Here is a 16,544-nt window from a genome sequence, read left to right as displayed (position 1 = left end):
CGCTTTCCGCCACTTTCTTCATTCCGTTCAACTCTGATCATGAAGGACGAAATTCTAATTGATCTGTCTTTCCGAGTTGAGCGGAATGCGGTTTTTGAAATGGCGGAAGGCAGAAGGCGGAAAGCGGAGTAAACATTTTTTGGGCGGAAAACGGCAAACAGAAGGCGGAATTTAAAAAAAATCGGCGGAAAGCGGAAAGCGAAATACGGAAGAAACTATTTTGGCGGAAGGCGGAAAGCGAAGTAAACATTTTTTGGGCGGAAAGCGGCAAGCGGAAGGCGGAATTTTAAAAAATTGGCGGAAAGCGGAAAGCGGAAGGCGGAAGAAACATTTTTGGCGGAAGGCGGAAAAAACATTTTTGCCGGAAGGCGAAAGGCGAAAGCGGAATGAAATTTTTTTGGGCGGAAAGCGGCAAGCGGAAGGCGGAATTTAATAAAAATCGGCGGAAAGCCAAAGACGGAAGCAACAAATTTCTTGGCGGAAAGCGGAATGAAAAAAATGCAAAAAGGCGGAAGGCGGAATACAATGTCGTTTTTAAGAAGACGATTTGGCCTTATTTTGTTGCAAAAAGCCCTTAAAATGGTTAAAGTTGGGTAAAATTTTGTTTTTTTTTTCGGCAAAAACTGATAGCTTTGCTGCAAAAAAAACCTCAAAAATAGCAGCAAATTGGAGTCTGCGAATAAATTTTTCAAGCTGATATCCTCTAGGCGCAAGGCGGAAAAGCTCTTGAAATAGCGGAAGACGGAAGGCGGAAGGCGGAAGGCGGAAGGCGGAAAGCGGAATAAAAACATTTCGACGGAAAGCGGAAAGCGGAATGAAAAAAGTGGCGGAAGGCGGAATTCCGCTCAACTCTGCTGTCTATGTTTCCTTAAGAATATTTGTGAAGAAAAAAATCGCTTCATATTCCACAGGAAAGATAAGTCATTGAGAAAGTTTGTCGAAATCTTATCAGTAAAGCAGAGGTGCTTTAATTGGTTTCTATCATAACGGGCTGCTTAGCCTACAAAAACTAATAACAAGTGAAAAATTTATACGATCCAGGAGTAGGAAAAATTATGAAACCTCGATAGTCGGAACCATTTGAGAAGCGCCGCAGGCGCTGAAACACCCAGAAGGGTGGAGAAGAAAAGGAGGTTTAGCAGCCGTTAGGCTGCGTTAACCGACTGGTATAGAATATTTTATTGAAAGATGGTGTTTCGGACGGACGCCAAAATGGACAGTAATGATGATCGAGTTTCGATTCATAAATATAGACGATATCATAAATAAAATTAGAGAAGGGTAAACAGAGATTGAAATTTCTTTCAAAAACATGAAAGTTTATATTTTTTCAGGATTCCGGATGGAGTACTCACAATCAGATCTGAAGAAACCATTGAGGGTCCAGATGGTCTATCACACAGAATCAAATATTATATTTCTCGTGAAGATGGAACAATTGCAGAGTTTCTCGTGGAAAACAATAAATATTTATATATCAAAATGAGAGATAACACAGATATTGCACTCTCCACATTCATCACGAAAACCAAAACAATGATCTGAGCAATAATATTTGAACTGAAAATCAAGGCTTCATTCTCTCATAATTTATTCTCTAATTCCAACACTCTGTTCTATTGCATCCATTTGTCCTGACTCCTGCAACTAAAACTTGACAATAAAGTCTGTAATTTCCTTTCTAATGCATTCATATTCATCCATCTTCAACAAACACATCACCATATTTGTCCAGGTTCGAGAAATGTCAAGGCTCAATGAGCACACACACAATATCAGTATCTCTTTTCTTATCAATCCCGTAATCCGAAACGACGTAATTTCTCATTTCATTCGCATCCAACCCATCACAACCCCCAAAACACAAAAAACGGGCGGTCAGTTGGCTAGCCGCCCGTAAGAAGAAAGGTGTCCAAAACTGTATTCTTTTTGCTCTGTGCTCCTCTTTGTTGACCATCTCTCTCCCTTTTCGAATAAAGAAATTCTATCCTCGACCCCTCTTTTTATCACCTTCTCCCTTTGTTTCTATACGATTTCTCTCTCTTTTTGGAGACCATTCATGGAAAAACAATCTTTGACCGTATTTTCCCAGTCTTGGCAAGATTCTCTTTTATTGTGTATCACTAGCTATATTTTTACATAGAAATTGATAAATATACCATGCTACGTGGCTTTGAATTACAATTTTTCAATAGATCTAACCTGGAACTCTAATTTCCTAGTTGACAACTTTTTCAAAGCTCATCTAGTTTTTGAGATACGCGCCTTCAAATATCGTAGACCTTCTCCTGTGCATCAACTTTGGCTGTTTTCAGTGGAAAATGAAGTTGGCCAGTGTATTTCGGCATCACTTCAATATTCGAGAAACTCAATTCTGTATGAACCGAACAGAGCAAAAATAGCAAATAATTTTTGTAGTTGACCACTTTTTTCTAGGAACATTACCTTGAAAGTTATAGATTGTTAAAGTGAAAACCTCCAAGGAGAAAAGTCGATTTCAGAGAGAAACGTCTTTGATTACCTGTAACTTTCATGGTGGTATCCCTACAAAAAAATTGTCAACTACAAAAATGATGTTCTATTTTTGCTCTGTTCAACACATACAAAATTGAGTTTATGGGACAATCAGGTGACACCAAAATACACTGTCAAAGTTGATCATTTTACACTAAAACAACTAAAGTTGATTACTTTTTGAGCGGTACCATACATCTTTCTGTGTGTCCGTTTGTCTGCAATTTGATGGATTACTATAAAACTAGCCACATGGCAAGTATTCCTAGTCCCTCTGTTTTTTGTTGCTCTCTCTCAAGAAGTGGTTTCTCTCCACCTAAATCTGATGTTCACGAATCGAAACCACTTCTATTTCGCACCTCTTTCCCATATTTTTCTCTTTGTCTCTCTACGCCCTTTGTTTCCGAAATATCATGCTTCAACTACCGTAATTCTTTTCGCTACAGTAATCCTGACCACAAATACAAGAAGTCAAGAAGGGGGAAATGCAACAATTTTCCCTCTCCTATCACTCGATTTACACGAGAAATTGGCAAGTGGTCGGGGCGATTTGGGTGTTGTGTGGATTGTGTACAAGTGAGTTGTAGTAGGGAGACAGGAAGATATAGATATAAGACAGACCGAATTTGAAAACTTCATCTTTGGTACAAGAACTCCCGTTTCTTATAACCATACGAAGAGAAAATCAGTAAAAAAAAGTAGTTGCACTCGTAGAAAGTAGTATAATTGTGATTGTGATAGTTTTGATAGGTGTTACAGTATGTCATGAAGAAGACTCCGCCCACAAACAGATGTGGGCGGAGTTATTGTCCACAGAAACTCATCCAATATCTTCCAGGTCGACAAATACAGTCCGCACTGGCAATTCTCCAACTCTGAATCCTCCCGCCTTGCATCTCGCTTCGAAACTCCAACCGCCCATCTCCTCTCCTTCCTCCAACTTACTCTTCCTGGTGCCGTTTCAGTCTACTATTGTGAAGGGGGATCGCTCCAGAACCCCTTCTGAATGCTCAACCTTCACCTGATCCCTCGGGCTTACAGAGAGTGGAGTAGTGTTGATTATATGTGTATGGGTATATGGATTTATGTATGGAGATTATATAAGAGAATATGATAAGTGAGTAATAATAGGTAATGAATAATGGGAGTAATATATATAGGGCCTAAGGATCCTTGTGAGGCCCAGTCCTATTGAGATACAGTAGGAAAGGGACTCACCCCATGCTAGGTGACATGCATGGGCTAGGATCCAGCTAGACTAACTGAAGAGAGGCGACGCCCTTCTCTTGGTGAAAAGGGGCGGAGCCAGTCTTCTCCGACTCTTCCTCTTTGTGTTGAGACGCCTAGAGAAGAGAGGTTTAGAGAAAAGGAAGAAGGCAGACATAGTCTGAGTTCTACCCTTTCACATCCCCCCCGGTTTAAAATGTGGCCGTCCCGGACACTAAGAGGAGAAGACGTAATTTCTTAAAAATTATTTACCTTAGGCCTTAAAAGTTAGTTATTTGGGGAAGATATCTGAAAGTACAATAGTAGAAGGGTACGGGTCCTGGGAGGGAAAAATAAACAGAGCGTACAATACATGAATTAATAATATTAATAACGATATTGCTGCATCGGTGGGGTAGGGTGTGGGAAATATTGGGGCATGGTTGGATGAGGTATATATTGCATCGGGTGGGGAGGGGAAATAAACGATGGGTTTAGGCTAGGGTAAGGGATGGGACTAATTACCATTATCGGCGCATAGCCTGGCTGTGGAGTCCCTGCTCGTTGATTTCGGCTCTCCAGCTTCCCGATTCCTGCTGCATTCCTCGGCCACCTCCTTGACGTTGTCCATTGTTGTTGCTATTCCTCTTCCACTGCCTCCTGTCCTTCTTCTTCCCGTTCGCCTTCCAGCGGTTGACTTCGCGTTTCGGTAGTCGTCTGTTCCGGATTGGACTGTGTTGGCGCTTCGGACCCTTCCTCCTCGGGCTGAACTTCCGTTTTGACTTCTTCTGCTTTTCCTTCTCCGGGAACGATATCCTTGACCGGTCCATTCTGCAGAGAAAACAATTACGATTTTTCTTTCTAACAATTTCTCCTAGGTCTTCTTTCTCTCTTCTTTCTGGTATAATTGTTCAGTTCTCGAAGTCTTGTTAATCTCGACGATTGATTAGACTCTCTTTTCCGGTCTTTCAGACGCGTTTCGCTGACTCTCTACTCTCTACTCTCTACTCTCAAAAAAAAAATTTATGGAAGATCTTTCGAATTATTGATGTTGGATGTTTAGCATCTTTTCCACTTTCAACTGTCACTCGTATTTCTTATTTTTTCCCTGAACTAACACTGGTCTTTTAACGCGTATTTTTAAATTACGGTTTATTAGGTACTTCGGTGTTTTTACCATAGGGAAAGTAAAATTCAAATCTAAGAGTATAGTTTAGCATATCAGAAGATTAATTTAAGTTTAAAAATTTCTCTGCATGACGAAAGTTTAGGTTTCCTCTCTCGAATTTTATCATAACTATTTAAATAGTTTCCCACTAAATTTCATGATCCACTCATGGAAGTAGCTGTTCAATATCCCTATAAGACTCTCGAACTTCCATAGTTCGAAACGGTTCGGTGAATTTGGCCTTAATTCATCCAATTTTCTTTCTTTTGTCTGGGATTTCTTGCTGCTGTTCATTTCAAAATTATTCATAGTGGGTTTCTGGTCGAGTTCTCTATATCTCTCATTGGTATTTTTCCATAGTACCTCTGTTACTCTCTCATGGGTTTTAGTATTTTTGATCCTTTCTGATTTCCAAACCATTACAACAGGATCCGCCAATGGAGATGGTGGTGGGCATGTTACTCCTTGGGATTCGATTACCCTAATTTGTTTTCCTAATTCATCTCTTCTCTCAAGTGGAACTCTATAATTTCTAGACGCTGGCATTTTCGCATCTTTGACAAAATCTATCCGATGTCGTATCGTTTCATTGTAACATCCTAAAACGCCATCCGGACCTACGAATGCCTTCGGGTGTCTATCAATTATATCTCTAAGTCTACTTTTCTGCTCTTCGGTAAAGATTGAATCTTTAAGATCAATTTCGTTTGATGGTTCGTAGTCAGGAGGTGTCGGTTTTGGCATGATAGGGAGTTTAGCTGTCCAGTCTGCTTCTGGTGGCGTATAGCTGTCTTCCCAAATCTGTTCGTAGATCGTTGCCGTGGCTAGAGCCTGCCCCGCAAATAATTTTATTGGGGTTGCGGATGGGTTAACTAATTGTAAAAACGTTTTCCCTTCCTGATCTGTTAAAACAACTGATCTGGCAATAGCGTAGATTTGCTCTGATTCCTTTTTGTTGTCCGAAATCATGAATTCAGTACCGAACTCCTTCCTATAGTTCACTAATTTGACTGGAATAATTGCCTCCGAAGTTTGATTAACCGTGCAATTATGACTAACCGCTACTTTAATCTCTTCCCTTTCAGGAGCTAATTCAACATTGCAGACTAGAGAAATTTCCGTTCCAATTTGAACTTCCTTCTTTAACATGTCGAATGACACTGGATGTCCTAATTTGTTAATGTTCCGAATGAAATCTACTCCTAGAAGAATTTCTGAAGGACAGTCCTCCTCATGGGATACCAAAAGAGTTTGGTCTACCTCAATTTCTCCTATCTTTATGCTCTGCGATGTTGTTCCTAGGAATCTGATAACTGAACCATTAGCCGCTCGGGCTTGTTGTTCTTTTCCTACATCCAAGTCTTCTGACCTAATCTGGGAAACAGGAAGATAGCTGATACCTGCTCCCGTATCCAGTAATGCATGAACTATTTTTCCATTCATCTCTATCTTTATCACTGGCAAGTGTCCTCTATTTCTACGATGAAGAACGGAGTAAACTCCTGGGATGGGGTATTCATCATTGATATCCGCTGATATGTAGACACGCTGACCCCCCTCGTAATCTACGTGGTTAATTCCTCTTAATTGTCTAGTTGCCATTTCGATTAATCGATTTGCAGTCGCAGATGTTGCTCTTCTAGACCAGCGGAATTTGCAATAAACATAGAGGATTATCACTAAGATGACTACAAATAACACTGGGCCAATGATTACCAGAATAAACATCCAAACATTGAAAATCACATGTTTGATTGCTGAAAACACCTTCTTTCCCGTGCTATTCCACAATTCGTCTAAGGTGTTTGCTACCGTATCCTTATGGATTTTGACTTTTGTGGTTATATAGTCTTTCGCCTTAACAATGTTCTCTTCCAACAGACGGAAAGTAATATTATTTTCCCTCCTACGATAGATTTTATTTAATTCTTCATTGGCCGCTGAAGATGTTCCTGGGCCAAGAAGATCATTTCCTATCACTGCCGGAGCTTGGAACAAAAATTGGCTGGCGGTCTTTTGGATTGGTCTATTGAGCGTTTGTACCCACATTTCGGTACCTTGCTCATTTTTCCAAGTTTCGCCTTCTACGTGAATCTTTCCAGTGATCATAGGACGCTTGCACTCTACTGAGCCTGAATCGGCTACTAAATCATCAGTACCCTCTAATAAGAACCAAATTTTCCCTTCGACCATCATTGGAACTAGGTCAAAACAGGTGTCATTAATCCTTCTATTCCAGTAAACTTCTTCTGGTTCAACAGGTCTACATTGTGAAATTAGTAAAGCCTGGCCGGCTTTCCTAGCAGCGATGTCAGTTCTTTTGAATAACTGTCTAATAGCCGCTGTCGGATCGATAATTAACAAAGTGAGAAACAGAATGGTTGATTCCTGTTGACTTGCGCAAGTTTGCATAAAAATATCTTTGGCTGGACTATGGAATGGATTACTATGAGGTTTCTCGAAATAAACGTTTCGGTTTTCTGGTGGTACTATGCCCTCATAATAGGGAATTGGTTTCTCAATTGCCGTGATGGTAGGTGGAATGACAACTGTTCTTCTAGTGGTGGTGGGTGCTTGAGTCGTGGTGGTAGTAGGTGTGGCTTTTGTCGTTGCCGCTGGTGGTACCGTCCTTGGTTTCATCGTTGTTGTCGTCGTTGTCGTCGTTGTCGTGGTCGTTGTAGTTGTGGTGGTTGATGTGGGTGGAGGTGGTGGTTGGTATGGAGCCTCGACGTATGGTTCGATGTATTCCATACTCTGTACCTTGTTTTCGTCAAACCGTGGTTCTTGATAACCCGCAGGAAGACTTCCTGGTTTTCGTTCACTTTTCCCAAGATCCAAATCCAGAAGTGAATCGAATACATCTACCAACTCCTCCCCCATCGCGATCAGCAGTTCTGCATCCTTCTCCGTTCTTTCCCCAAATAGCTTTTGAATTCTCGTGAATTCTCGATGCCAATATTGACGAATCCGAATGCATTTTAATACTATCAATTGTGAACCTAGTGAGTTTCTACGTTCTTGATCGTATTTCTTTGCTCTATCCCTGAGTAACTCATTTGTTACCCCGAACGCTTTGATATCAGCTAGAATAGCCGGATTCGTAATGGGATCCGTGTCGAACTGGGGTATCTTTTCTAGGGCATCTACTTTAAAATACTTGTAGATTAACGGAGTCGCGAACTTTTCTCCGATGTTAATGGAGATGGTTGTGTTGTTTGGACCTTCCAATTTGAGGTAGGCTACCCGTTTCTGTCGGTGGTGATCTTGCTTCATCCTGACATAGTCTGGTATCCAGAGATCCGAGGGTAATTCTGGGAAAGATAACATCTTCCCGTCATCCGTAAAATATACATTACCCGCTAAACAACCTTTTGACTCTGACTGCGTAAATCGCATATCCTGAGAGATAGTGGAGAACATCTTAAGTTCGGGAACTGCTATATGTTTATTAGTAATAAACGCATCAACTGAGATCATTTTCTGGTATTTGCAGGCTCTGTATGGGGAACTCTCCGTCCATACTATGGTGGATTCAGCCGTTTTGCAATTTCCAGACGAGTACGAGCATTTTGAGGTATCTCCTAACGTTGAAATGGTAGCATCGCCGTCAAATGATGCAACCTCTCCGACAACTATTGTGAATTCGTCGTGCTCGACCTCTTTTCCTCCAAACCATGCCGTATAATTTTCGGCATTTTCACCAAGACTAGCTGAGCGGTATACTCCTTTCGGACCTTCCGTCATGTCCTTACCAGCGTACTGTTTAGATCTAACTGCTTCACGACATTCTTGAGTTCGAACCTGTTGGAACGTATTCGAACCTCGATCAGTCATTTTAGCGGTGGAATAGATTCTAAAGATTGAAAAAGTGGACACTTTAAACCCTTGTCTATAGCAGGCGTGCGCAATTTGTCGCATTGGGTCCGTGCGGAGTTCAAATAAGTCCGCCCGGGTGGAAACAATGGACGTACGCGGGGATTCGCAAGGAAGAATAGAGGGTGGAACGAACGTGTTTCCTCCCTGTTGGAATCCACATATTTGTGGTTTGCCTGCCCATGCTGGTACAGCTAACATCATGGCTATTGTCAAATAAGCGAGAAGACGCTGGACTGCGCTTCTCTCTCCTCGAGGACTACGATATGATTCTTCTCGAGGCTCTTTTTGACAATTATGTTGTCTCTGCGGCCAATCCCACTCTTCTTCCCGTGATGGAGGTGGTGATGGAGAATAAGAGGAACGGGAGTCTAGTTCATCTGGTCTATCTTCCCTAGTACGCATCAGTTGCGTCATAGCTGCAATTAGCTCCTCTTCCTTTTCATCCTCGTCTAGGTCATGAAGCCTTTGGAATCTTTCCGCTCTGCGGATAACTTCCTCTAACGTTTTTGGTGTATTTTCCATCCTAAGGAGCTTTCTGCGGATGTGGCTGGCTGCGTGATGCATAAAATGATTCACGAGCAACCCATCCCGCACAGTATCCGGTATGCCTTCGTAAGCATACTCACCTAACGTTTTCAGCTTTTGCGCGTATTCCGCAATTGACAGCTGACCTTGTTTAAAAGTCGTTATCTCTTGCTGGACGAGTTCGCGGTCTCCTGGGACTTCAAAAGCAGCGATGAGATTCTCAACTAGTTTATCCCAGGTGTTAGTTTGGTTTTGACTTAGCTGGATGAATCTACTCTTTGCTAGCCCCTCGAGAAAGAATGGCATGATCTTAGCGCCCGCCTCCTGTTTGATGTTAAGGCTATGCAAGGCACCTCGATATTCGACTAGCCATCTGCGCAGGGTCGATGTATTGCCTTCGCTAAATTTCGGGATGTGACCTGATACCGCTCTGAGCGCTTTCTGAGTGTCCGTTTCTGCCGGTATGGCTTGATTCGTCCACTTCAGATCCTCCGCTAACTCTTTCTTAGCCATTTCTGGTTCCGATTCTCTAGGTTCTTCCTTAATCACTATCTCGGAGTTTTGAGAACTCTGTGGTACCACTCCTGTTGATTGACTACTTGTAACCGGTTGGTTCTCAAAAAAAATTTAGGTTTAAGGCTCTTTGAAAGTTGATTACTCTTAAGGAAGTAACTTCTACACAGGATTTGTAGGAGATAACGGAGAAAAAAAATCAATGGCCCGGGAAGTGTCTACTAGCGGGTTGGATGAAGATCTTATGATTGACGAGCCGCTAGAGATGTTTCTACTGTCGATGCCGATGTAGTTACGCTCGTTAGCAGTGGTTGGTTACTACTTCTTGAACGGAGGGAACTATTTTGGCGCGATAGATGGTCTTATGCAGAGTGGATAGAGCGAGAAAGACAAATAAGTTTAACAACTTTTGAATGAAACGTATGATTATGAAGATGAATTTGCGTGTGATGAGCGAGAGACTTAATGTTTTTCCGACGTTGATAGACCAACTAGGTGATGAAGATGAGTGAGAGAGAGAGAGAAACGTTGAGAGAGAGAGAGAGATTGAGAGAGTTGAGCAAGGTGCTCACAAGATTTGAGAGATTTTGATTTGATATTGATTTGATATTGATTTGATTTGATTGATTTGATTTGGATTGATTTGATTTGGATTGAGAAGTTTTCCTAAACTAATTCTAATTGTGACTAGCCCCAATAACCAATGGAAAAGAAACTAACTTCAACTTCTGTTGGACGATTCTCTTGGGTCGGTGAGATGGCTGGGCAGTTGTTGAGCGTTGAGCTGTATGAGCTGTGTGAGCTGGGTGCACGTGGGCGTTGATGGCAAGTCAGTGCCAAAAGCTTTAAATTCCAAGTTTTCTGGAAATTTATGGATTTGGGTGGTAAGGGTTTGATAAAGGAGAGGGATAAATGACCTTTCCCATAGACTGGTCACCCTTTTCTACTCCTTCCCTTCTACCGTAGTCCGTGGGCGTGGCTTACTCTCCTATGGTAAATTTGAAAGTTTTGCCCCCCAGTGTCTCATTGCTCCTCAATTTCATAGCGGCTGTCTGCCTTAATGCCAGATGTCGACGGTTGTCGCGTATACAATTGTGTACAATTTTCGTATAGCGCCTGACAACTATAAATAAATTATAATCTACGCCTCTCCGACCCGCCTGTTATTTCTTTCCGCTTCCCCCCTTTTCCCGTCATCTGCTATTCACAGTTGTTGCACACTCCGGGGAATTACACTCGAATTCCTCCTAATTTCGTTTCGCATCCTTTCGACGTCCTACTGTAGGTTTTGTTCGTGACGATGTATTATTTATGCCCCACGGGCTGCACTTTTGATCTTTCTACCGTAGTCCTTCTTCTTCTTCTAGTCAGCAACATGTCTCCGGATTCGCAACACTATTTCGTGCGTGTATAACCTAGTAGTTTCTGACTCTCACAGAACCTACTCCTATCTAGAATCTATAATCAAACTGTTTTTAACATAATATAGCTCTGTAGCTGTCGCGTTTGTGGCGAAAATAAGGGCAGATGAGGTCTGCTAATCATATAGTCTGCCTAGGATTCATGGATTTCCTTTCTTGGTCAGACCCTTCAAAGAACATGGAGAAATTAACTATTTTATTTTATTCTTCATTTTTAAACATCCATGTTACGTTAGTGAGCCTGACGGCCGTGACAGGTTATCACTTCATGGTATGCGGCGCCTTCTAACACTCTAGCGAAATGCTTTTCCTGCGAGTCTGAGTCAAGCCAGGTAGTAATTTCCTTCCAGGTTTTACAAATTAATGTTTCCGTCATCCCTGTCTAGAGGTCTCCGGGTGCTATCAAGGAGAGTATTATGGTACTTCAGTGAGCAATAGCTTTATAAATGTCGATTACTTCGAGGACGGAAATGCATCTCTAACTTTCCCATAACAATTTACTTTATTTCTTTTTTTTTTATATAGCATGATAGCACTGTTCTTCGGTCTAACAATTCTAAGATTCTAAATTTCTATGACCCTTTTTGTCACGGTCTGGAATTGGTTAAGGATATATTGACCTCACTTTCAGCCTGAGATATATGTCATTTTTCCATTCTTAATGACTGCACTCAGTAGATTACAGTAACTCCGAGACTTGGTTAGTTCATTTTTTTTTTTTTTTGAAGCCTAACCGACAACGTCTGATTCTTATCTTCTTACTATATCTAGACGTGTCTCGTGGTGTGAATTTAACGTTAAAGATTGCTATGTTCGATCGTCTCTGAACCGATGGAACTAAGCCCTCCAACAATACACTCCTGTACTGTAATGTTATGGTCTCAATGTTGTTTTCTGACTGGACTTTTCTTGGTAGATTTTTGGAATTTCGGGTGGGAAGTTGGGTTGTTTTAGTCACTAGTTAGAAACTTCTCAATCTTGATAAAATATTTATTTTATCTATTTCCTAATACTCTTAAATTACCTAATGACCAGTTAACTATGTTAGTATAAGAAACGAGATTTTATGACAGATTTTTGATAGAGAGGTTTAATAGAGAGATTTTAACGAGAGATTTTTAACGAGAGATTTTAAAGAATGTACTTCAATATACTTCTTTCCCAATATAGTATGATTTTCCAATAAATACACACATAATAACTATATTTCCTGATCTTAAACTGGAGCTACAGAATGTACTCCTAAGCCACTGTTTCAGGATTAAAAGGGAGTTGTGACGATTGATATCGTCCTCATCTAATTCGCATACCTGTGCCTCACCATAGCTGATGGACCTTTCTTGGAATATGTTTCGAACCATACTCCTAGAAAGTCGATGAGACCTACTTGAACATCGATTTGAACTCCGATAGCGACACGAGTTTCCGGTTGGTGTAGTAAAATATTAGTTCACAGTAGTATAGTATGAATATTAGTATCTCTTTCAAATAGGAAGAGTTAAGAAAAGATTGGTGGGACCTCCATGTGAAGGGGGATCGCTCCAGAACCCCTTCTGAATGCTCAACCTTCACCTGATCCCTCGGGCTTACAGAGAGTGGAGTAGTGTTGATTATATGTGTATGGGTATATGGATTTATGTATGGAGATTATATAAGAGAATATGATAAGTGAGTAATAATAGGTAATGAATAATGGGAGTAATATATATAGGGCCTAAGGATCCTTGTGAGGCCCAGTCCTATTGAGATACAGTAGGAAAGGGACTCACCCCATGCTAGGTGACATGCATGGGCTAGGATCCAGCTAGACTAACTGAAGAGAGGCGACGCCCTTCTCTTGGTGAAAAGGGGCGGAGCCAGTCTTCTCCGACTCTTCCTCTTTGTGTTGAGACGCCTAGAGAAGAGAGGTTTAGAGAAAAGGAAGAAGGCAGACATAGTCTGAGTTCTACCCTTTCACACTATGGACAAGAATACGGTCTGAAGAATGCGATGAGTAAAGACGGAGAATTGAAACAAATGGGAGTGATGCAGTGGTATCCAACAGGAAAAGATCATCATGGATTCAGTACAGAAAGCGATGCGCCAATCTTCTTCCCAGAAACTGATGATAAACTCGAAATGGATAACTATAACTCTCAATTCGATATCTCGGACTCTCCACTCAAAATCTACCGGAAACTCGCGAAACTCCGTCAACGTGATGAGGCTCTCATCGTTGGCATAAAAATGACATCTAACAAAAAGAGCGCCACGTCATGAAACTTAAAAGGATAAGCAAGTACCCACTCCGAGAACTCCTATTCTAGTACTTCATACCTTATTTTCAAATTTTTAGGACGGCGAAATGAAAAATCAGTCAAAAACTGTTTAAAAATCCAGTGAATAAGACACGCGTTTTGTTCTTATGGAGATAATTATATTTATATTTATTGATAGAAAAGAATTTACAAAAGGAATACATTAAAAAGGGGGAGACTAGATACATCCCTCACAAGATGGACTAGTAAAAAATATGAAGGAAATTGCGAGGGAATTGGAATATTGGGCAAAATAACCGGTAGAAGAAAAATAATGGATTTAGCAAGTTAGAGGAAGAGAAAGAAAACCGGGGGAAAACATGGTAATTAACAAAAAATACTAAAAACGAGTAATAGAGGAGTTTAGGAGAGTTTCGAATTTGGATGGAGGAATGAATTAAGGGACATTAGAAGTAATGGCGTTCCATAGTGGAATGGTTGGTGCAAAAAAATCGGGGATGGAAGGATGGCAGCTTATTGAAGAGATAGGACGTCGAAGGGATTAAGAGATTTTGACATGATAATTAAGGTGGGGGAAATATGTGGCACCACTAATAAAGCTATAAAGAAGAAAGAGTTCGGCTTTGAGACGGCGATGACGGAGGGAGAATTGAACTCAAAACTTCAACGACTTCACTTCCCAATCCTTATCCATGACACGGTATTCTTTTATCTGAATTTATATTTTGTCATTGTTGAGTCAGAAGTATTGTAATCTGTTACTCACCTTTTTCTTTCCAAATGGTGCACAAAAAGGGACGGGTGGTGCAACACGGAAGTGGGGTGACGGGAACTTGCGTGGTGGTTTTTGTGGTGGCGTGGGTGTATCTTCGGGAAGGAGCCTGAAAATCTAATCGATACTGGGAAGGTGAAAAAATAGGTTTTTTGTTCTAGTTGACAACTGCATCTGTCTCTTTAGATCGTACCTACAAAAACCTAAACTGAAAAAAAAACTTCAAGATTTGCTTTTTTACACGAATCGGATAAGCATTACTGCAGAAAACCTTACTGAAGATAGTTATAATAATGAGATTTTTGAAAATCACTCACAATTCCTTCTGAAGCAATTTCCTCCTCGGAACCTGATAGCCTGATTCATCCGTTGTTTCCATACTCAAAGGAATTGACTTCTGAGTCAAAGAAGACGAGCGGATGGGGACAGGTGGGTGAAACCAGTTGAGAGGAAGCGTCACGCCATCTGAAGACTCGACCAACTCATACTTCAGGGAAGACGATCGAATGGGGACTGGTGGGGGAAACCAAACGATGGGTGGCACAGGAGTTGAGTCATCTGGGGAGTCAACCAACTCGTATCCACGACACTCCAGGAATCCTCCGGGGGATGGCATCATGACTGCGGCTCTGTAAACTTCTAAGATGTTAGCTGACTCGTTATGTAATTGTACCTTCCAAGACTCGAAGAAGAGGTGGAGTCAGTTGAGTCTGATTCCCGATCACTCAGACAACTGGTAGTCCATCCACTCATTGTTCTAGTTAGAAGAGATTGAAAAGAGTCTGAAATTTCAGAATAAGAACTATGTAGTAAAAATAAAATAAACTGTCGACTGAACATGAGGACTGACAAACCAATGGAATGAATCCACAGAATTTTCTCGACCGTTTTTTTTTCTGTTTTTTTTTTCTGAACAAAACACCAACATTTGTTTATACGAAACGAGGGGCGGAGTTATGCGAATGAGTCATTTCTGAATGGTATCAGCTTCTGTTATGAAATGGAATTTTCGAGAGAGGGACAAACCTTTTCTGCTGGGACATGATAAACAGACATCTGGAGCAGACAGACGAAGGTTCAAATCGAGACATGTGTGAGATGATTCATTGGAATTTATTTATTTGAATTTATTTATTTGAGATGAAGGGCTAAAAGCCACTAACACAATCACAATAGAGGGAAAAAAAAAGAGAAATTGGATACTAAAATTAGTAGTTAGACATGTTAAGCGTAAGAAACAGAGTTAAATCGAGAACTTTGACATTATTTTTAAAACAGTGGGAGGATGGTTTAACCGGGAAAACATTAACAGGAACGGAGTTCCAACAGGATAATAAACGGTTGGGTAAGTATTGAGCACCGAATTTAGAGTTGTTAGACAAGAGAGATCTAATATGGAAAGGGTGTCGTCTTAAGGACTTAAGGTTAGGAAACAAGGTGAAAAGCAGATTTGGGCAGTAAAATTCCTTAGAAACAACTATTTTATACAAGTAAACTAGATCGTTGATTAGTCGTCTATATTCCAAAGATTCCAATTCATAGGTTTCCAAAGTTTTGAAATAGAATATGTATTCAAAGTTAAACTTCTTGGAGCAGCGATAAATAAACGATTTTTGGACTGATTCCAATTTTTTGATGAGACATTTGAGCGTGGGGGAATATATCGTAGAACCATATTCAATAATAGGTCGGATAAAAACCTTATAGCATTTCAGCATCACTTCGAATACAGAATTCCTAAGAACATTAAAAAGCATTTTGATTCGACAGTGAGCTCTTCGTATAACAGAATTAATATGAGAATCGAAAGATAAATCAGAGGAGAAAATAACTCCAAGATCACGAATAGTTTCACATTTTGGTAAGCGTAAACCACCAAGGGATATGTTGAGCATAGGGTTCGATTTCACACTTTTTCTTCTAGACTTGACGAATGTGATCAGTTCACATTTCTTTGGTGCTACGTTCATCTGCCAGGACTGGCACCATTCGGATAACATTTTCAGGTCATTCTAAATTGTGACTGCGCAATTACTCATTCTGAATTGTGACATGATTGAAGAAAAAGGTTAAAATCTTCAGCTAGAAAAGTCTAAAAAGTAGAAAAAGATTCTGCTTGGCACCTGAAAGTAAATCACCGAAAATTAAAGTTTTAGCACTCTTTTCAATGGAACATCTAACGTGAAATTTCAAAGAAAATGGTCCTTCTATGAAAATGACGTAAAACTACCGTAAAAACTGTAATAGAAGCGCATGCGCCTCTATTTTTCAACCCCCGTTCGCAGATGCGC

General features: G+C 40.7%; 3 protein-coding genes across 3 annotated transcripts; 2 read left to right on the top strand and 1 right to left on the bottom strand.

Moving 5' to 3' along the window:
* Positions 1-1,225: 1,225 nt before the first annotated feature.
* On the top strand, positions 1,226-1,545 carry GCK72_008727 (uncharacterized protein; the record flags this gene model as incomplete). Its single annotated transcript, XM_053727002.1, has 2 exons — positions 1,226-1,281; positions 1,335-1,545. The coding sequence occupies 2 exons, from the start codon at positions 1,226-1,228 to the stop codon at positions 1,543-1,545; spliced, it is 267 nt and encodes an 88-aa protein (XP_053586579.1).
* An 11,694-nt stretch (positions 1,546-13,239) lies between these two features.
* Positions 13,240-13,482, top strand: GCK72_008726 (uncharacterized protein; the record flags this gene model as incomplete). The annotated part of the gene is made up of 1 exon (XM_003107645.2): positions 13,240-13,482. One exon carries the CDS (start codon positions 13,240-13,242, stop codon positions 13,480-13,482), a length of 243 nt encoding a protein of 80 aa, XP_003107693.2.
* Positions 13,483-14,136: 654 nt separating this feature from the next.
* Positions 14,137-15,006, bottom strand: GCK72_008725 (uncharacterized protein; the record flags this gene model as incomplete). Its single annotated transcript, XM_003107509.2, has 4 exons — positions 14,137-14,193; positions 14,248-14,362; positions 14,571-14,882; positions 14,927-15,006. The coding sequence occupies 4 exons, from the start codon at positions 15,004-15,006 to the stop codon at positions 14,137-14,139; spliced, it is 564 nt and encodes a 187-aa protein (XP_003107557.2).
* Between the last annotated feature and the right edge of the window lie 1,538 nt (positions 15,007-16,544).

The sequence above is a fragment of the Caenorhabditis remanei genome, chromosome III, assembly GCF_010183535.1.
Source record: "Caenorhabditis remanei strain PX506 chromosome III, whole genome shotgun sequence".
Lineage (NCBI taxonomy): Eukaryota > Metazoa > Nematoda > Chromadorea > Rhabditida > Rhabditidae > Caenorhabditis > Caenorhabditis remanei.
This window is presented reverse-complemented; position numbering and strand designations above follow the sequence as displayed.